Consider the following 16,193-nt stretch of genomic DNA (forward strand, 5'->3'; position numbering starts at 1 on the left):
CAGGGCCGTGGGGTCCTTGAAAAGCACGGACCAGGCCGACTCCGCCCAGTCCGGAATCGACAGCCTGTTACTTCCTAGCTGCAGACACTCATCCCGCACCAGGCTCCGCCATGCCCAAGTGCCCTAAGTGCGACAAGGAGGTGTACTTCGGTGAGCACACCCGGCTATCCCGGCCTCTCCTAGCGCGCCTTCGGGCGCAAGGCAGGCGGGATGCGAAAGCGAGGCCCTGAGGCCTGTCCGGCCACTTAAATGGGCGGGGGAGCCAACCTGTAGACCTCCCTCGCGGCGGTCTGGAAGGTGAGGGTGGGCAGCCTGCGTCAGGTGGGTCTGCTGTCAACTCTGGCCATTCACTGTCTCCTGTGTCCACGTCTTCCTGCTTTTGGTTTTTTCCCGTCTCTGTGACCCCAGCTTCTGGGTCTCTCCGTTTCCATCATCTCAGCCTTTGGGTCTCCCTCCTCCTTTAATTGGTGCTGTCTCCCGCTTTTTCTTGGTGCGCCCTGGGCGGGGTCCCCGCGGGCTAGGAAGGAACGTGGGACTGGGACTGCCCCTCCCATAGCTAAGTAGAAACAGACGGGGAATCCGACATCCCGGGGCGCGTTCTGATTTTGCGTGCCCTGCTTCCTGCTTTTCTCGTGCCTCTGGGCCCCCACGGAAGGGAAGGAAGGACATAAGTGGTCCCATTTGTCCCTGCGCAGAGGTCAGAGGACTTAACTCTGGGGTCCTGACCCAAGGTACTCTGATCCCGCTCCCCACACTCCACCCAGCCCTCAAAAGGTCTCCTCTAGAGCTCTACAATCCCTAAGGGCTAGCACCTAGGAATGCCCCAGGGGTTAAGCGACCCTGTCTGTTGATTTGGCAGATATGGACCAAAGGACTGGGAGGTACCTCCTCCATGGGCGTCAGAGTGGGCTGCCAAGTTGAGAGAATGAGTCATGGGGGAGGGGTGTACTGAGCCTTCAGTCTCAAAGAAGGGTGTTTCTGTGCAGCTGAGCGGGTGACCTCGTTGGGCAAAGACTGGCATCGGCCTTGCTTGAAGTGTGAGAAATGTGGAAAGACACTGACCTCCGGGGGCCATGCTGAGGTAGGCTTTGCTGGAGAGCAGAGACACTGGGGTTAAGGGTTGGGGTGAAGGAAGTCACCCATGTCCTTCTCCTTGCAGCATGAAGGCAAACCCTACTGCAACCATCCCTGCTACTCCGCCATGTTTGGGCCCAAAGGTATGTGGCTGGACAGCTCTTGACCACCTCTTAATCCACCTCCAGCTTCCTTCCCACAACATTTGACCTGTCTTTAAAATATTCTTTAAACTTTTATTTATTTATGGAGAATGAGAAAGAGCATGAGAGAGAGGCAGAAAGCGAGAGTGAGCGAGAGAGCGAATGGGTATGCCACCAGTCCCTGCAAATAAACTCCAGACGTGTGCGCCATTTTCTGCATCTGGTTGATGTGAGACCTGGGTCCTTTGGCCTTGCAGGCAAGTGCCTTAACCACCAAGCCATCTCTCCAGCCCCATTTTGACCTTTGTATCTTTTCTGCAGGGTTCGGAAGAGGTGGAGCTGAAAGTCACACTTTCAAGTAGACCGAGGTAGCTTCATCTCCACTCCCACCCAATCCACCCGCCCACAAGATGGGGACACTCCTCAGGGCCTACCCCTGGTGGGCAGGTACAGGGCATGGAGGTAGCACCACACCTGTCTCTTCTCTTCTTACAGGCCATGGAAATCCTATCCTCTGCCACGGGTTGGGGCATTTTCAGCCCAGGCACATGCCAGATCCTACTCCCAGACACGCAGGTCTCCCAGTAGCCCTTCACACCCTCAATAAACCTGAATCTTTGAAGGCCTGTGTTGTGTTTGCCTGGTGGTGGTTGGTGGGAGGGGAACTACAGCTGAGAGCTGTCACCCCAGGCCCAGCTGCTGCCCTCCTGGTGGCTTTTGAGGGAGGGGCCCATGGTGGAAGTTCTCTGCAGGGAAAGAGTTCAGATCTTTCTAACTCGAGGACCCACTGAAGTGACCCGAGACCTCTCACCAGTTCTAGTCTGGGGCGGGGCTCCAGGAGGAGCATGAGGATGGGGTGGGTGGAGCTGGCCACAGTCAGAGGGTGAGTCAGCTAGAGCCGGTTCCTTTTTAAAGCAGATTTGGGAGAGTTGTGTGTACTTCTTGCCTGGCCCCCTTCCACTTCCTGCCACCCCACCCTGCCCCCTGTGATTCCCCTCTGCACCCTTGTGGGTGTGCTGCAGCTGCTTAGCCAGGACCCAGACACCACCTCCACATGGCTGTCCTTCCTTCCCTGGAATGCCCCAGGTGGCCTGGTGCTCTTATGGGATTTGAGGGCTAGCTGTGCAGTAGTAGAGTGGACTTTATGGTAATTCCTTTGCCTAATCAGGGCACTCTGAGTTTTGAGTCCTCCTCTGCTGGCCGCCCAGACTTTGACGAGCATCAAGAGCAGAGATGCTTAGCTGGACTGGCCTGACCTGCCATAGGTTTTGGTGCATGTACTGCAGGCTGACTGACAGTGCAGTGTAAGACTGGGTAATCCAGAATTCCACGAGTTGGAGGCCAGGGTGTTTTATATTGCTCCGAATGCCAACACCATGGAGAACAGAAGATGCCTACCTGAGGGTTACCGATAGAGCGCGAAAAGCTGGGGTGATGTGGAACCGACCACAGGGTCCAACGACATCGTGAGGTCAGGGCAGATACTGTAGGACATCCTTTGCTCAGTTACTCCTCATCCCTGAGGCCCTTGTCTCCTAGCTCCCAAAGCTGTGTCTCCCCCTCCGTTGTAGCTTAGACAATTTGGAACCAATTGGGGGTGAACCCTCAGGGAGATGATACCTATAAGAGTTAAGGGGTGGTGGAGGAACACTCCTGCCTTCCACCTTGTTTGGGGCAGGGTCTCTCCTTGCAAAGACCCTGAGAGGCAAAGGGCTCCTTGGGACGCACACCGACCAGAAACAAAACTTTTGCTCCCAAGGCTGTGGGGTTCTGCGTGTTTGGGTTGTGGGCAGGACCGGCCTGGTTCTGGACGCAGGGCAGCAGGAGCAGGAGTACGCGGGCCGAGTCTGGCTGGGCGCGGCCATTTGGCGAAGGGCCGGAAACAGAAGAGCTGAGAGCGCCAGGGCGAGCTGAGGAGGTTCTGCAGCAAGAGGCGGCTGGCAGGTGCCAGGGTGAAGCAGAGGACAGTACGGAGGCCTGCCTCTGGGCAGACTTTCGAAAAGCCAAAGCCGAGAAGTGGGCCCCGAGTTCGGCGCTTCCGGAAGGCGTGACCAGCATGTGGGTGTGGCCAAGCAATCAGGTGCTTGAGGTTTCCTTCCAACCTCCTTCCGCACCTTCCTCTCCACCTGTTTCCTTTCTGGCTTTGAGGTGTGGAGTACACACGGTACAGTTCCTTGTCCCAGCTACACCCTAGTGACGTCGAGTGCGCAGAGCTCAGTTCGTTCTCGCCCCTGCAGATTCCCTTTTGGCCTTCGCTTATGGCCTGCCAATGTGTGGTTTGTGGGAAACCTCAATTAAAACAAGACCACTTCACTTTTTCCTAAATTGGTAGATTTTCCTCAAGGCTTAAAGTGAGATGCGGTAATGGAGAGAAACTCTTCTCTAAATATTGGCTACGAGGTCGGTCGGTGGGTCGCCCCAGGCTTTGCATTGCTGAGTTGCCTGCGGTAGGGCTCTGGCACCCCCTGGTGGTGAGAGCTCCGACCACCGCAGCTTGGGGCGGACTGGTGGGCGTCTCGGACGCATGCGCACTCTCTAGTTTCGCGCTGGCCGCGGTTGCTAGGCGGCGGGTGGCTAAAGGCGCTGATTGGCGGATTCCAGACCGGGCGAATTCTGTCGAGTTGGCTACACCCAAGACGCCCACCCCCGCGTCTCGGAAGTGCCTGCGCACAGGATGACTAAGCTATGCCAGGGTCACCGCTCATTGGGCCCGGCGGCAAAGGCGCGGTGATTGGTCGCTGGTTCGGCCCGCCTCGGCGGGCTGTCCGACGCTTCATAGAGCCGGCTGCATGGGGAGGCGGAGGCGCCGGGAGGACAGGGCGGCCGGGGCCTTGCCCGAGGCTATCGCCGCTCTGAGTCGGTCGCTACCAGCTGGGCCCAGCCCTGAGATATTCCGCCGCGCCAAGTTCGACCGTCCGGAGGCGGTGAGCCTCTCCGGGCAGGCGGCCGGGCTGGGCGTTGTTCCGGGCGGATACCCTGCCTTGGCCCCTCTGACCTCGTGTTTGTTCGCTGCAGGCTCCCGCGCTCTGGCAGCTTCTTTTCCGCGTGCTCTCTCCGCTCGCGACAGACAAAACTGGCGCCACTCTGGTTCCAGGTAAGCCTCGCCCCCTAGGAAGCCACACCCCCGAAGACCTTTGGATCCGTCCATGGGGCGTTAGGGTTTAAGGTGCGTGTTTGGTAAACTTTGCTCCTAGAGGCTTAGCTCTTGTTCCAATCCTTAATGACAGCCACCGCCCCACCCATTTCTCCAAGGTCTGGTCCCACCAGCTCTGGCCCCTTTCACCTGCCCACTCCAGTGAAGTTCTGCTGTTGGTTAGACCCCGTTCAACCGCCCAGAGAAGTCCTGCCTCCTGGTTAGGACCTGGCCGTATAGTAGGCTCTCAGAGGACCCCCTTCTTGGTCTCCTCTTCCGAGTCTATGGCTAGGGGTGTAAAGGTTCCTGGAGAGATTCAGATGGTGTCTTCTCTAGGTAGGGTCCCCTTCCACCCGCCATCCCCGCGCGAGCTATTGGTCTGCTCCTCCAGAGTTCCAAGTCCGCTTGGTGAAGTCAGTGCTGCGCTCCCAGGGCTATCCTAGGTCTGTTCTGGCACAACGCTCTGAGGGCAACTCCCAGAGTAGCCGGGAGCTGCTGCTGGCCCTGTCTTGGCTCTTGGCACGAGGACCCCTGCTTGAGCAGCTGCTGGCCCAGAGCCGGGTGCAGCTGGGTGACCAGGTGTCCCTGTTTGAGGTGAGTATGGAGTGAAAGTGTCTAGGCCCAGCTCTACTCAAGAGTCCTGGGTTTCTCTGTGGTTCCAAATCCTGTTCCCAGAGCAAAGACAGGTCTAATCTTGCCCCTCGGAGGGGCTCATCCAGCTTCCCAGCTGAGATGGGGAGGCTTAGTCCTGGGTAGGCAGCGTGGCCCACACTGCTCTAGCCCCTTCATTGCGGCAGTGTGGGGCATAGAACAGGTCTTGACTCTTGCTTCCTTTCCAGTCTGTGGTCCTGGCCAGACCTGGCCCTCCTGCGTCCTGTATGGAAATAGAAGGTCCTGTGGACCTCCACCAAGTGCAGTGGCTGATGGGAAAGTTGCGGATCAGGTGGCGGCAATTGCTTTCCAGTCAACAGGAGCACTGCTCCCTCCTGAGCAAGGTAGTAGGGGTATATTACCTCTCATGCTTCTCCTGTTTGTCTTGCATCCCAGGTCGTCTTTTCCTGTGGCTCATATCTGCCCACATTGTTGGCTCACTGGACTGCTGGGCCTGTTCCTACTCTGGCCTTTGACTTTTTTTTTTCTTTCTTTCTTTGAGGTAGGTTCTCCCTCTAGCTCAGGTTGACCTGGAATTCACTATGGAGTCTCAGGGTGGCCTTGAACTCAGGCGATCCTCCTACCTCTGTCTCCTGAGTACCGGGATTAAAGGCGTGTGCCACCATGCCCGGGTTAATCTGGCCTTTGAATCAGGTCTCACCTCTGTGAGCTGGGTGGGGCCTGTCTTTACCGTGTTGTGCCCCCTGGGGAACAAGGTGGGGTGGTGAAGCACTCATGGAGAATGCCTGCTGCCCCTCTTCTGCCTGGACCCCAGCATTGCTTAGCTATCCTAAGCCTGGCCCTGTTCTGCCTGGCTGTAAGTGGGCTATGAGGGTCTCACATAGGGCTGAGGGAAATGTTGGGGAGCTGTTCCCCAGTCTGAGCATATTGCTTTTGCAGATACACCTGTACACCTGTGGAAGCCACAGTCACCAGCGCTTTAGCCATCTGTCTGTTGCTGAAACAGAGATGCTCAGGGACCCAGATAACACCCAACAGGTGAGGACTGGCAAAGTTTTGTAGCAGGCATTGCCCATAGTGGAGTGTGCCCTGTTGGGGAGTACCTGGGGCTAGTGTCAGGCTTTGATTTCTGTGCCTCTGGGTGTTTTTCAAATTTGCTATCATTTGTGGGTGCCAGAACTCTACCTACTGCATGGACTGCCTGCCTGTCTAGGAATGCAGACTAGGAGCTGTGTTGGAGGGCATGTTGTCTAGCCTGGGCTGGAAGTGGCTAAGGATGGGGACCACCAGAATGGAGGAATACTGATCTCAGATCTGAGCTGAGCCTTTAGGTGTACACTGTCATTTGGTATGCCTGGAACTGGGGAGGAGTTTAGTGTTGGGGACAGCTGCCCTTCAGAGCCTAGGACCAAGCTCACAGGGGCATGTTGTGGAGAGTGTGCTGAGGTATGTCTTGGTGCTACTTGCTGACTATAGGCCACCCTGTGATTTCTAAGGAGGGCCATTTCATCACCTCTTATGAGATGATGGGTTCCTGGGGCTCCCAGGTAGACCCAAGTCTTGGAGTGCATTGGCCTGGAAGAGAACCAGGCTCTGAGCTTGGGTGGTGATGTGTCCTCTGCCTAAAGTTGCTGGGGCACTGACAAGAAGAGTGTCAGTATGTGATATTGTTAAATATGTATTTGGTCTTTGTCCTATTTCATGGCATACAATTCCTAAGATGCTTGGAAAGTGATGGGTCTTTTTGTTGTGTGTGTGTTTGTGTGTGTGTTTTAAAGTAGGGTTTCACTGTAGCCCAGGCTGACCTGGAATTCACTATGTAGTCTCATGGTGGTCTTGAACTTGTGGAGATTCACCTACCTCTGCCTCCCAAGTGCTGGGATTGAAGGTGTGTGCCACCATACCCAGCTCAGGTCTTTTTTTATACTAGTGTGTTGACTGATGACAGGTAGCCTTCTAGGCAGTTTCAGGGTAAGATAGAATTAGAGTTGGGACTTGCAGCCTCATACTCCAACCTCTGATGAGGGGAGAGGTGCTCACCAGTGACTTAATCAGTCAGGTTTAAGTAATGATATCTTCACGGAAACCCAATATGTCAGAGTTTGTAGGGCTTTTAGGTATCAGAACATGGGAAGTTCCTGGTGTACCTGGGGAGGGATGTAAGCAGGTCCTCTTCACATGTGCTTTGGACTTTGCATCTTTTCAGGTGTGTTTGTATGTTTTTCTTGTGATAGTCTCTATAATAAGCCCATAATGTGGGGGGAAAAAAAGGTGTCTGCTGGCCCATCCCCAGCTTTTCCTCAGTAAGTTCAGTTCCTCCCACTTTCTCTGCCCCCTCTCTTTTCACCTCTGCTGACCTTCTTCTGGGGCCTGACTGCACATCACCACTGTTTTTTTTTTTTTTTTTTTCTCTTGGTCAGCTTTGTCCTGAGGATTTCTTCTTCTTCTTCTTCTTCTTTTTTTTTTTTTTTTGGTTTTGTTTGTTGAAGTAGGGTGTCACTCTAGCTTAGGCTGACCTGGAATTCACTATGTAGTCTCAGGGTGGCCTTGAACTCACGGTGATCCTCCTACCTCTGCCTCCCAGAGTGCTGGGATTAAAGGCGTGCACCACCACTCTGGGCTTTTTCTTCTTTTTTTTAAGTTTATTTATTTGAGAGAGAGATAGAAAGGCAGATAGAGAGGGGGAGGATGGGCATGCTAGGGCCATCAGCCCCTGTAAACAAACTCCAGATACATGCACCACCTTGTGCATCTGCCTTATGTGGGTCCTGGAGAATTGAACCTGGGTTCTTAGGCTTTGCAGTCAAGCACCTCAATTGCTAAGCCATCTTTCCAGCCCTCTTTTTCTTTTTTTGTTCAAGGTAGGGTCTTGCTCTAGCCTGGGGTGAAAGTCATGTCGATCCTACTACCTCTGCCTCCTGAGTGCTGGGATTTAAGGCATGTGTCACCATGTCTGGCTTGCCCTGAGGTTTTAGGACAGGATCAGAGCTGGCCACCACTTTTGAGATGGACTGTGGTCTATCCTGAGTAGTTGGCTTGCTCCACTGGCTTTAGGTATCTAGTACTGGGTAGCAGGGTTGGAGCTTAGGCTGGGTTGCCCCTCCTTTCAGGCCCAGCCCCTTCTCTGCCTCTTCCTTTTCCTAACCCTCTGTTTTATCTCATACCTATCTTGCAGATGGGACCAGAGGATCCAGGGTCAGGAGCAAATGGGTCTGACCCTTGTTCCTTGCTCCTGGATTTCTTCCGTGTTTTGGAGGGGAGCTGGCCAAAGCCTGGATTTGTGTGCCCCCTATGGGCCAAGGGTTCTAAGCTGCCTGACTATTGGTATCAGCTGGGCCTCCGTCTCTTAGGCTCAGTGTGGTATGGCCAATACTTGGCCTTGAAGTGCTTAGGCAGCATTTGGGTGTCCCTTTGTGCCTTTGGTTCTGACATCCTTTCAGTAGTGACTCAGCAAAACTAAGCTTCTAGCCCCTGGTCTTTGGATTGGAGCAGAGTGAAGGCCTTTCTGGCTCATTATGGCACTGCCTGGGATGCTGCTGGGTGACCAGTTACTGGGAGAGGTGGATAAGACATACCTTGTCTCAGAGATTGGCCTGTGCTGGTGCTGCAGACTGCAGACAGTTGTGGCCATGTGGACTGGGGCCATGGGTTGGCTTTCTTCTGTGTTGCTGGAAGGTGTCCAAAGCCTGGACCTGGCCTACCTGCAAGATCTCTATTTCTAGAATGGGTCCCAAAAGCTTCTGGAATGATCTGTGCCTGATGTGTGAGCAGCCAGGTATGCTGTTGTGTGACTATGCAGTTCTTTTAATTACCATAGAGCCCACACCATTTATTTGCTCCCTCTGTGCCCTTGTTCCTGCAGGTGCGATAGCTACCTCAAGAGAATGCAGAATTGGGGTGTAGAGTCATGAGACGGTGAAGAGGCTTGTTTGCTTCTTCATCATGTCCCCCCCACCCCGCCCATGTTCTAGTGGTATTGGGCCTCCTGGCAACTGTTTTATTTATTTATTTTGGTTTTTTGAGGTAGGGTCTCACTCTAGCCCAGGCTGACCTGGAATTCACTCTGTAGTCACAGGGTGGCCTTGAACTCATAGTGATCTTTCTACTTCTGCCTCTTGAGTGCTGGGATTAAAGGCATGTGCCACCATGCCTGGCTTCTAGAGTTTAAAGACTGAATTACATGTCCTTCTACTAGTATGTTTAGGTGCCCTGTACCCATGGGTGGGGTCTTTGCTCATTTGGTTTGGGTTGTAGACCTGTTTGCTCCCCTTCCTCTGGTCTGGCTCTTTACATCTTTCCCTACCTCCCATCTCTGTCTATGGTTCTGTGGTTGTGGGGCACAGGTTAGGGCCCTGGGCCACTGAGGGTTAAAATGCCTGAGCTCCCAGGCGCAGGTAAGGGCCTCTAGCTACAGGAGGCCACTCCCTCTCCAGGTCCAGGACACCTGGACATCCTGAGACTTAGGCTTTGCTCATAGCCCTGTGACCTTTGGCCAGTTGCCTAGGAAGCTCCTTATCAGCCAGTAGTCTTCACACAGCCCATCCCCCTGCGGCCCCCTTCCTACAACTATGTAGATCACCTGACTCACCCTAGTGCTGGAATGAACATTCCTAGGCAAGCAACCTTTGAACCCACTAATCCCCTTAGGACCCTCTTCCCTGCTCTCTCTCAACTGCTTATAAAAACTCATTCCCCTGGCAAATAAACCTAGCTACTCTCTGAAGCTGTCTCCTGGGTGTACTTCCCATCGCACTCACGGCCGCTCAAGACCCTGCTTTGCAAGTTGCCTGACTGTCTCTAGGGAACTGTGGCTCCGAGGATCCTGGGACCCACACATGGTGGTTCTATTCCCCTGTGTCTGCTGTGTTTCAGATGGACTAGTTTTGGCTGGTACTCAAGGCTTCTTCCCCACTGCTTGGGCCCCAGGCCCCATCTCTCCATTTGCTCTCTGCATTCTGGGGAGCCAGGGATGAAGAATTTGGGGGCAGAGGGCCTGGCATGTGCTGTCCCCCACAGGAGTTCTTTTCCTGCATAGGGGCCCTAGAACCCTGACACAGATGTCAAGGGTGAGAACACTTGCCTTTTGTATGGATTTGGCCTTTGAGCATTCACCTATAAAATGTCCAGAGGCATCCTTAACTTGCAAATCTCCCAGTATCTTGTTTTTTAGAAGGAATGATCAGGTATTCTGGGTGAGTGTGTTTAGAAGAGAGCCTCCAGGTTGGGGGTTTCTAACCAAGGATTGAGGGGCAAGGAGCTAGGGGGCTTCTGGGTCCAGCCAGACAGGAGAAGGAGCCTCAGGAGGCAAAGGCCAGAGCAGACCAGTGATGCTGGACTCTGGGTCACTGTGCTGGAATCTCTGACGCATATCTGTTAGTGCCCAGCAGCCTCTGGGCTGCTGCTGCTGGTGGTGGGTTTGTTTTGACCTGGCCCTGTCCTTCCTTCTAGAGCATGGCTTACCTCTATCCTACCCTCCTACCCCATACTCCTACGGCCACCTTCTACTACTTGGTCAGGTGCAAACTCCTGCTTGACTTCGGGGATTCCCAAAGTTATACGGGAGGGCCCAGGAAGCTTCCCAGTCCTTGGCCTCCTCATCTATGCCCAGCCCACAGTCAGTAGGGTATGGATGGAGCACTTTGTTCAGAGGCCCCTGGACTCAGCCCCACACCTTGTGAGCCTTATAGGGAGGGCAGACAAGGGGGCCACAGATGTTCTCAGAGAGGAATGGCAGCCAAGCATAGCCATGTGTCTTGATAAGGGTAAGGGTAGTTGTGCTGGGTAGATTCTGTGTGGTAAGGACCCTAAAAGCCAGAGAGAGTGGTGGCCTAGTGGTGATGCCTTGGCCCCTCTGATCCCTGGGGCCAGAAAGAACCTGGTACAGGAGGTGAGCAGTGGGTGGTCTGGCTCAGCTATGGCTTTTTGTTTATTTATTCATTTATTATTTGAGAGCGACAGACAGAAAGAGGCAGAGAGAGCGTGCGCGAGAAAATGGGTGCACCAGGGCTTCCAGCCACTGTAGACGAATTCCAGATGTGTACACTCCCTTGTGTATCTGGCTAACGTGGGTTCTGGGAAATTGAGCCTCGAACTGGGGTCCTTAGGCTTCACAGGCAAGCGCTTAACTGCTAAGCCATCTCTCCAGCCTTCAGCTATGGCTTTTTTTTTTTTTTTTGTCAGCTACTGCAGGCACTGGAGTGTGAGAATGTGCGCCTGGAGGCGGCTTTGGAGTGGCGACGCTGTGAGCTGGTCTTCTGGCAGTGGATGGTGAGGAAGCTCTCCCTGCTTCCCTTCCCTTTCCTTCCCCAGCCCCATTAGCAGTTACAGCCTCTTGGTGGTAGGGGTGGGGCAGTTCTTTGTACCTCTCAGACAGAAGAGAAGGCTCTCAGGACATCTGCTTGTCCTCTGTGGAGACCTGATGTTGCTGGCTCTCATGTGGTTCTCCCAGAGGTTTGGTTTTTGTCTTCCACCAAAAGCTGGCATGTCAGTAGTTGTGCATTGGGACCTGGGAGTGTCACTACTGCCTTCTGGATATCTGCACTTTCTGCCCCCATTGGAAGCATGGTGCTTCACTCTCTCACAGGACACGGTCCTGGGTGCCTGTACCCCAGGGGCTCCTGCAGTGCCTTCACAGCCCTTGACCCTGCCTGTGATCCCTGAACGTGGGCTTGGTGAGTTGGAGCTGGTAGCATGGGAGCTGCAAGCCCTGCAGGAGGAGCTTCAGGAGGCAGCTGAGCCCCGTCGCGCTGCCTGGGAGGCCCAGGTGAGCTCCTGGACAGCTGCCTCACCTGCCCATCACTGCTAGCCCACCCTCAAGCCTCACCTTGTTCCTTTCTCTTTCCCTGAGCTGGCCATTTCTGGAGGAGAACACAGTTCACCATTTGAGCCAATAGTAGAATCACCTACTTAATTAAATTAAGTTTGGTAGGTGATAGATCCAGCCACTAAATTTTAACAGGGGTCTGTAGTTTAGGGACAGTACTGTCCCTCACTACTGTCCCCATCCTCTCCTGGAGACTCTGTACAGAGGAGGGAGGCATTCCTGCTCCGAATTATCTACCCCTCCACTTACATCAACCACCTGCCCTGTCTTTTGCCTATCGTGTGTGTGTGTGTGTGTGTGTGTGTGTGTGTGTGTGTGTGTGTGTGAGAGAGAGAGAGAGAGGGAGAGAGAGAGAGAGGGAGAGAGAGAGAGAGAGAGAGAGAGAGAGAGAGAGAGAGAGAGAATGTGTGTGTGTGTGTGTGGTGTGTTGTGTTTATGTGTCATGTGTATGCATGTGTGTAGATCCCAGGGGAGGATTTCAGGTTCCCTTCCCTGTTGCTCTTCCACATACTTCCTTGAGATGGGGTCTTTCTCTACTTGGAGCTGCTGTTTTCCTCCATCTCTCCATCCCTACCTCTTTTCCTTCCCCCCCTCCCTTCCTCCTTCCTTCCCTCCCTTCTCTCTCCCTCCCTCTCCTCCTTTCCTCCTTTCTTTGTTCTCTTCCCATCAGCAAACCTCAGCACAGCCTGAGACTATAGGCATGTGGTCACACCCAGATATTTATCTGGGTTCTTGTAGTCTCAGACACTCCCAGCAAGTGCTCTTAGCTGCTGAGACATCACCCCAGCCTTAGTTACCTTTTTTTTTTCTTCAAGGTAGTGTCTCGCTCTAGTCCAGGCTGACCTGGAATTCATTATGTACTCTGAACGTGGCCTTGAACTCACAATGATGATCCTCCTACCTTTGCCTCCCAAGTGCTGGGATTAAAGGTGTGCACCATCATGCCTGGCATCAGTTACTTTTTTTGGTAGCATTTTATCAGATGCTTCAAGCAGGTTCCACCTGTGCTCTTTAGTAACTCTCAATGAAGAGCAGGGGCTGTGTGCCCACCATGTCCACTCCAGTGAGACTGCCCTGCCACACCCTACTTGGGTTGTAGTTGAGTTGGAGGTGCCCTCCCCTCCAATAAAGTAGTTGCTTCCCTAGGAGTAAGTCCTGCTCTTGTCCTGGTTCAGGGCACTTTTTGAGAACTGTACGGGCAGAGTTGCAAGGCACCCAGGGGCTCAGTGTGGCTTCCATCTGAGTGGATTTGGGCGGGAAGATCTCATCAGTTTGGCCTCCACCCCAGACCTGCTGTCCATAGGGTCTTTGGATAAGCACTGCCCTGAGGGTCAGCCCCACTCACTCCATCCTCTGTCTTTGAGCCAGGGTTGGTGGACTATGGCTGGAGGTCCTGAGGGAAGACTTGGGGTCTTGCTTCCCTGGGCCTTCCTGTGTCCCAGCTGCTGCTGGTATAGGGTTTTGGTGCTTTGTGAGGGTGAAGCAGTGTGGGCCGGCTGGGTCTTCTGTGCTGATCTAGGGTGGTCAGCGTTTCTTTGACTGAAATTATATCTGGGCATTTAGCCTTCATTTGGAGCCTCAGGGCTGCGGGGCTGCGGAGAGTGTTGAGAGGCTCTTGAGCCATCCATCCTGGGGGACAGCACTACCAGAGCTCAGGAGCTTCCACCTTCTCTCATTCAGGTTAGCAGCTTAGGCAGGGGGCCAGAGTGGATTACTGCAAGGAAAACCCTGCAGGAGACTGTGGAACAGGAGCTGACAGCCCTGCAGAGATCCTGGGAACAATCCGGAGGCCCTCCCCAGCTCCAGAGGCCCCACCGACTGGTGAGAAGCAAGGATGGGACACCGGGACCCCAAGACTTGCAGGCGGCAGAAATGATCAGGATGCTGAGGACTCAGGAGGCCAGTCTGGACGGGTCACTGCGCCAACTACAAGATCAATGTCAGCAGGAGCTGGCCAGGCTGGCAGGAACCCTGCCTGGCCTTATTTGGATCCTGGCTCCTGGACACTAAGGGCCCCTGAATGTGCCCTTGTGTGAAGGGCCTAACTAGGTATCAGAGGAGCAGCCTAAGGTGTGGGTGCAGAGCTCCAGGCTATGTGTTCCCTCCAGACCCTAGGCTTATAGTTGTAATGTGGCCATGGGCTGGTCCCTCTGGGAAGGAATCTAGAAATGCATGGTAGAACCTTCCCTGGGGGACCAGGCTGCTGCCCTCCTCCCTTCTCCCAGTGCCCTTTCAGCCCTGAGCAGGGCTGGCACTACGATGGAGAGATAGGCATGGTCTACAGCACAGAGTATGTTGGGACCCGGAGAGGCAAGTGTCAGGGAAGCCCAGGCCTCTCCTGAATGGAACAGCTCTGAACAACTTCCTGTACCCTTCCCTGGACTCTGGCTATGTCCTTCACTCCAGGCTGAGCAGCAGAGCCCTCCTTTGCTGGGCCATGGATGTGCCTGGTGTGCATGTGTGAGGTGTGGGGGGCAGATGGGAGCCCTGGGAAGTGAGGGGGAGGGGAAGCAGCAGTGCAGACAGAGGGCCTTTGTTCTGGAGCTTGCTGTGTGAGCTCAGCCCTGACAAAGCTGCCTGTGTTCAGGATGTACCCATATAGCTTGGTGGGATGGCTTTCTCCCATCTCAGTTTCTCCCAGCCAGTGGGCACAGGCAGGCCTTGTGGCCTCCAGCCCTGCCTCTCTCTCTATCCCCAGCTCTAAACACTGACCCAACATCAGGCAGTGGTGGGACCTACCAGCTCAGTCTCAAGGCCACTTCCAGACTAGGCATCCTAGGCCCTTTACCAGAACATTCTCCCATGGGGTCTTTCTGCTTGCCTGGGTTGTGTGCTGAGTGACAGTCCACATTTGGTATGCCAGCTCTGGTACGAGTAGGCACTCTCTAGGATTGCCCATCATGCCGCTGTGCTCCAGCAGCTGTTTCTAACATGCTGTTGGATGGAGCCGTGTTAAATGGCCTCCGTGACCTTCATGGATGTAGCCTTGAGAGTTACTGGAGCCTTAGGCATGCCGCTGCGCTGTGCTGAACTCCTGGCCTGCAGCTCTTCCTCATGTTGCTTCTGCCTGTGGGTTCCAGTTCTGGTCTAGGGCATGTGGCCTCCACCACTGCAAAGTTGCCTTTGGGCTTCTGCACCCAGCCCTTCTGCTGTCTTCAGCTCCTTGCCCCTGTGTCATGAGGGCTCTTGTGCTTTAATAAGCAAGCCTTGAGCTCCTTGCCTCCGAAAACTGCCCGGACTTGGGATTCCCAGCAGCCTTCTGGATATTTACTTTAAGAAACCCAAATGCAGACCCAGTGTTATGGGTAGTCACTTCTCCATATGCTCTGCTGCCAGGGTTCCACTTGTTCTAGTCAGAATCCCATGTGTGTGTGTGCGTGTGACTCAGGGAGCTGAGGGGCAATGTGAAGGAATATCTTGAGGATGTAGCTGAGTGGAACACCACTTGACTACTACGTGTGAAGCTCTGGATTCTATCCCTGGTACCTTTGGGAGGGGGCAGACCATGAAGAAAGATAATCCAGGGTCTAATAAATGATGTGTCAAAAGATTTTGGTGGCAGTCCTTATGAACATGAGTGCTGGAGAAATGGCCCAGTGGTTAAAGGTGTTTGCTTGCAAAGCCTTACTGCCTAGGTTCAGTTCCCCAGTACCCAATTAAAGCCAGATGCACAAAGTGGTGCATGTGTCCGAAGTTGCCCAAGTGTGGTTATGACTGGGCCTGGAGCCGTCCCTGCCCTTTAGGAGTGTCCACCCTCACCCCATGTATGGGTTCTGTCCCTCCCTGGTCATGGTTATTTCTTCCCTCAATCATTTGGTCAGAATACATAAGGTACTGTCTGGGAATTGGGGGTGGTGAGAAAAGCAGAGGCCCAGGGTTTGCATCCAGAAGGGAATAGCCGACAATAAGTACATGTATGTAATGTGGTAGTCATGCATGGACACTCCAATATAGCTGGGCTATGCTTGACCTATGAGTGCTGGGCAGGGTGGTGGTTAGAAGGAGTCTGCTGGCATGGAGGGGATCCTAACAAGCCTAAGGAGGATGGTACAGGGACATTTGTTAGTGGTGAGCTGTGAGAGTGGGGGAATGGTGGTAGGAGGTGAGCTGCAGGTACAGGGCTTGGGTCTGGTCTGACTTGAACAGAGAGGCTCTGGGGTCCAGCAGAGGGCCAGGGAGCTAGGTGGATTCCAGTTGCTCCAGGGTCTGGTGGACTGGTGTGGGGAGGTCCTCAGTTCATTGCTTGAGCTGGGCAGGCTGAGGGTTTGCGTAACCAGCTATCTTGGGAGCCTAGCTTTAGCACTTTCACCTTGGCATTCCAGTGGGGAAATGGTCAGGAAGTTAGCTGCATAAATCTTGAATTAGTGGCTGGACAATAGCTGAGAACCCATGATGTCGGTGAGACCAC

The 16,193-nt window shown here is 54.1% G+C and overlaps 2 protein-coding genes across 4 annotated transcripts; both read left to right on the forward strand.

The window, feature by feature from the left end:
- On the forward strand, window positions 1-1,839 carry Crip1 (cysteine rich protein 1). Its single transcript, XM_004665661.2, has 5 exons — window positions 1-150; window positions 987-1,081; window positions 1,160-1,217; window positions 1,539-1,585; window positions 1,713-1,839. The coding sequence occupies exons 1-4, from the start codon at window positions 111-113 to the stop codon at window positions 1,577-1,579; spliced, it is 234 nt and encodes a 77-aa protein (XP_004665718.1). The 5' UTR covers window positions 1-110; the 3' UTR covers window positions 1,580-1,585; window positions 1,713-1,839.
- Window positions 1,840-3,848: 2,009 nt separating this feature from the next.
- Window positions 3,849-15,335, forward strand: Tedc1 (tubulin epsilon and delta complex 1). Of its 3 annotated transcripts, XM_004665572.2 has the most exons (8): window positions 3,852-4,141; window positions 4,233-4,311; window positions 4,742-4,944; window positions 5,190-5,345; window positions 5,902-6,000; window positions 11,143-11,229; window positions 11,546-11,725; window positions 13,466-15,335. In XM_004665572.2, exons 1-8 carry the CDS (start codon window positions 4,007-4,009, stop codon window positions 13,793-13,795), a joined length of 1,269 nt encoding a protein of 422 aa, XP_004665629.1. In that variant the 5' UTR covers window positions 3,852-4,006; the 3' UTR covers window positions 13,796-15,335. The 3 variants fall into 3 exon arrangements, with proteins under 3 accessions (XP_045009786.1, XP_045009785.1, XP_004665629.1); XM_045153851.1 differs by lacking the exon at window positions 11,546-11,725 and having other exon boundaries at window positions 3,849-4,141; XM_045153850.1 differs by lacking the exon at window positions 5,902-6,000 and having other exon boundaries at window positions 3,851-4,141.
- The last annotated feature ends 858 nt before the right edge of the window (window positions 15,336-16,193 follow it).

The sequence above is a fragment of the Jaculus jaculus genome, chromosome 7 (genome assembly GCF_020740685.1).
Source record: "Jaculus jaculus isolate mJacJac1 chromosome 7, mJacJac1.mat.Y.cur, whole genome shotgun sequence".
NCBI classification, from domain to species: Eukaryota; Metazoa; Chordata; class Mammalia; order Rodentia; family Dipodidae; genus Jaculus; species Jaculus jaculus.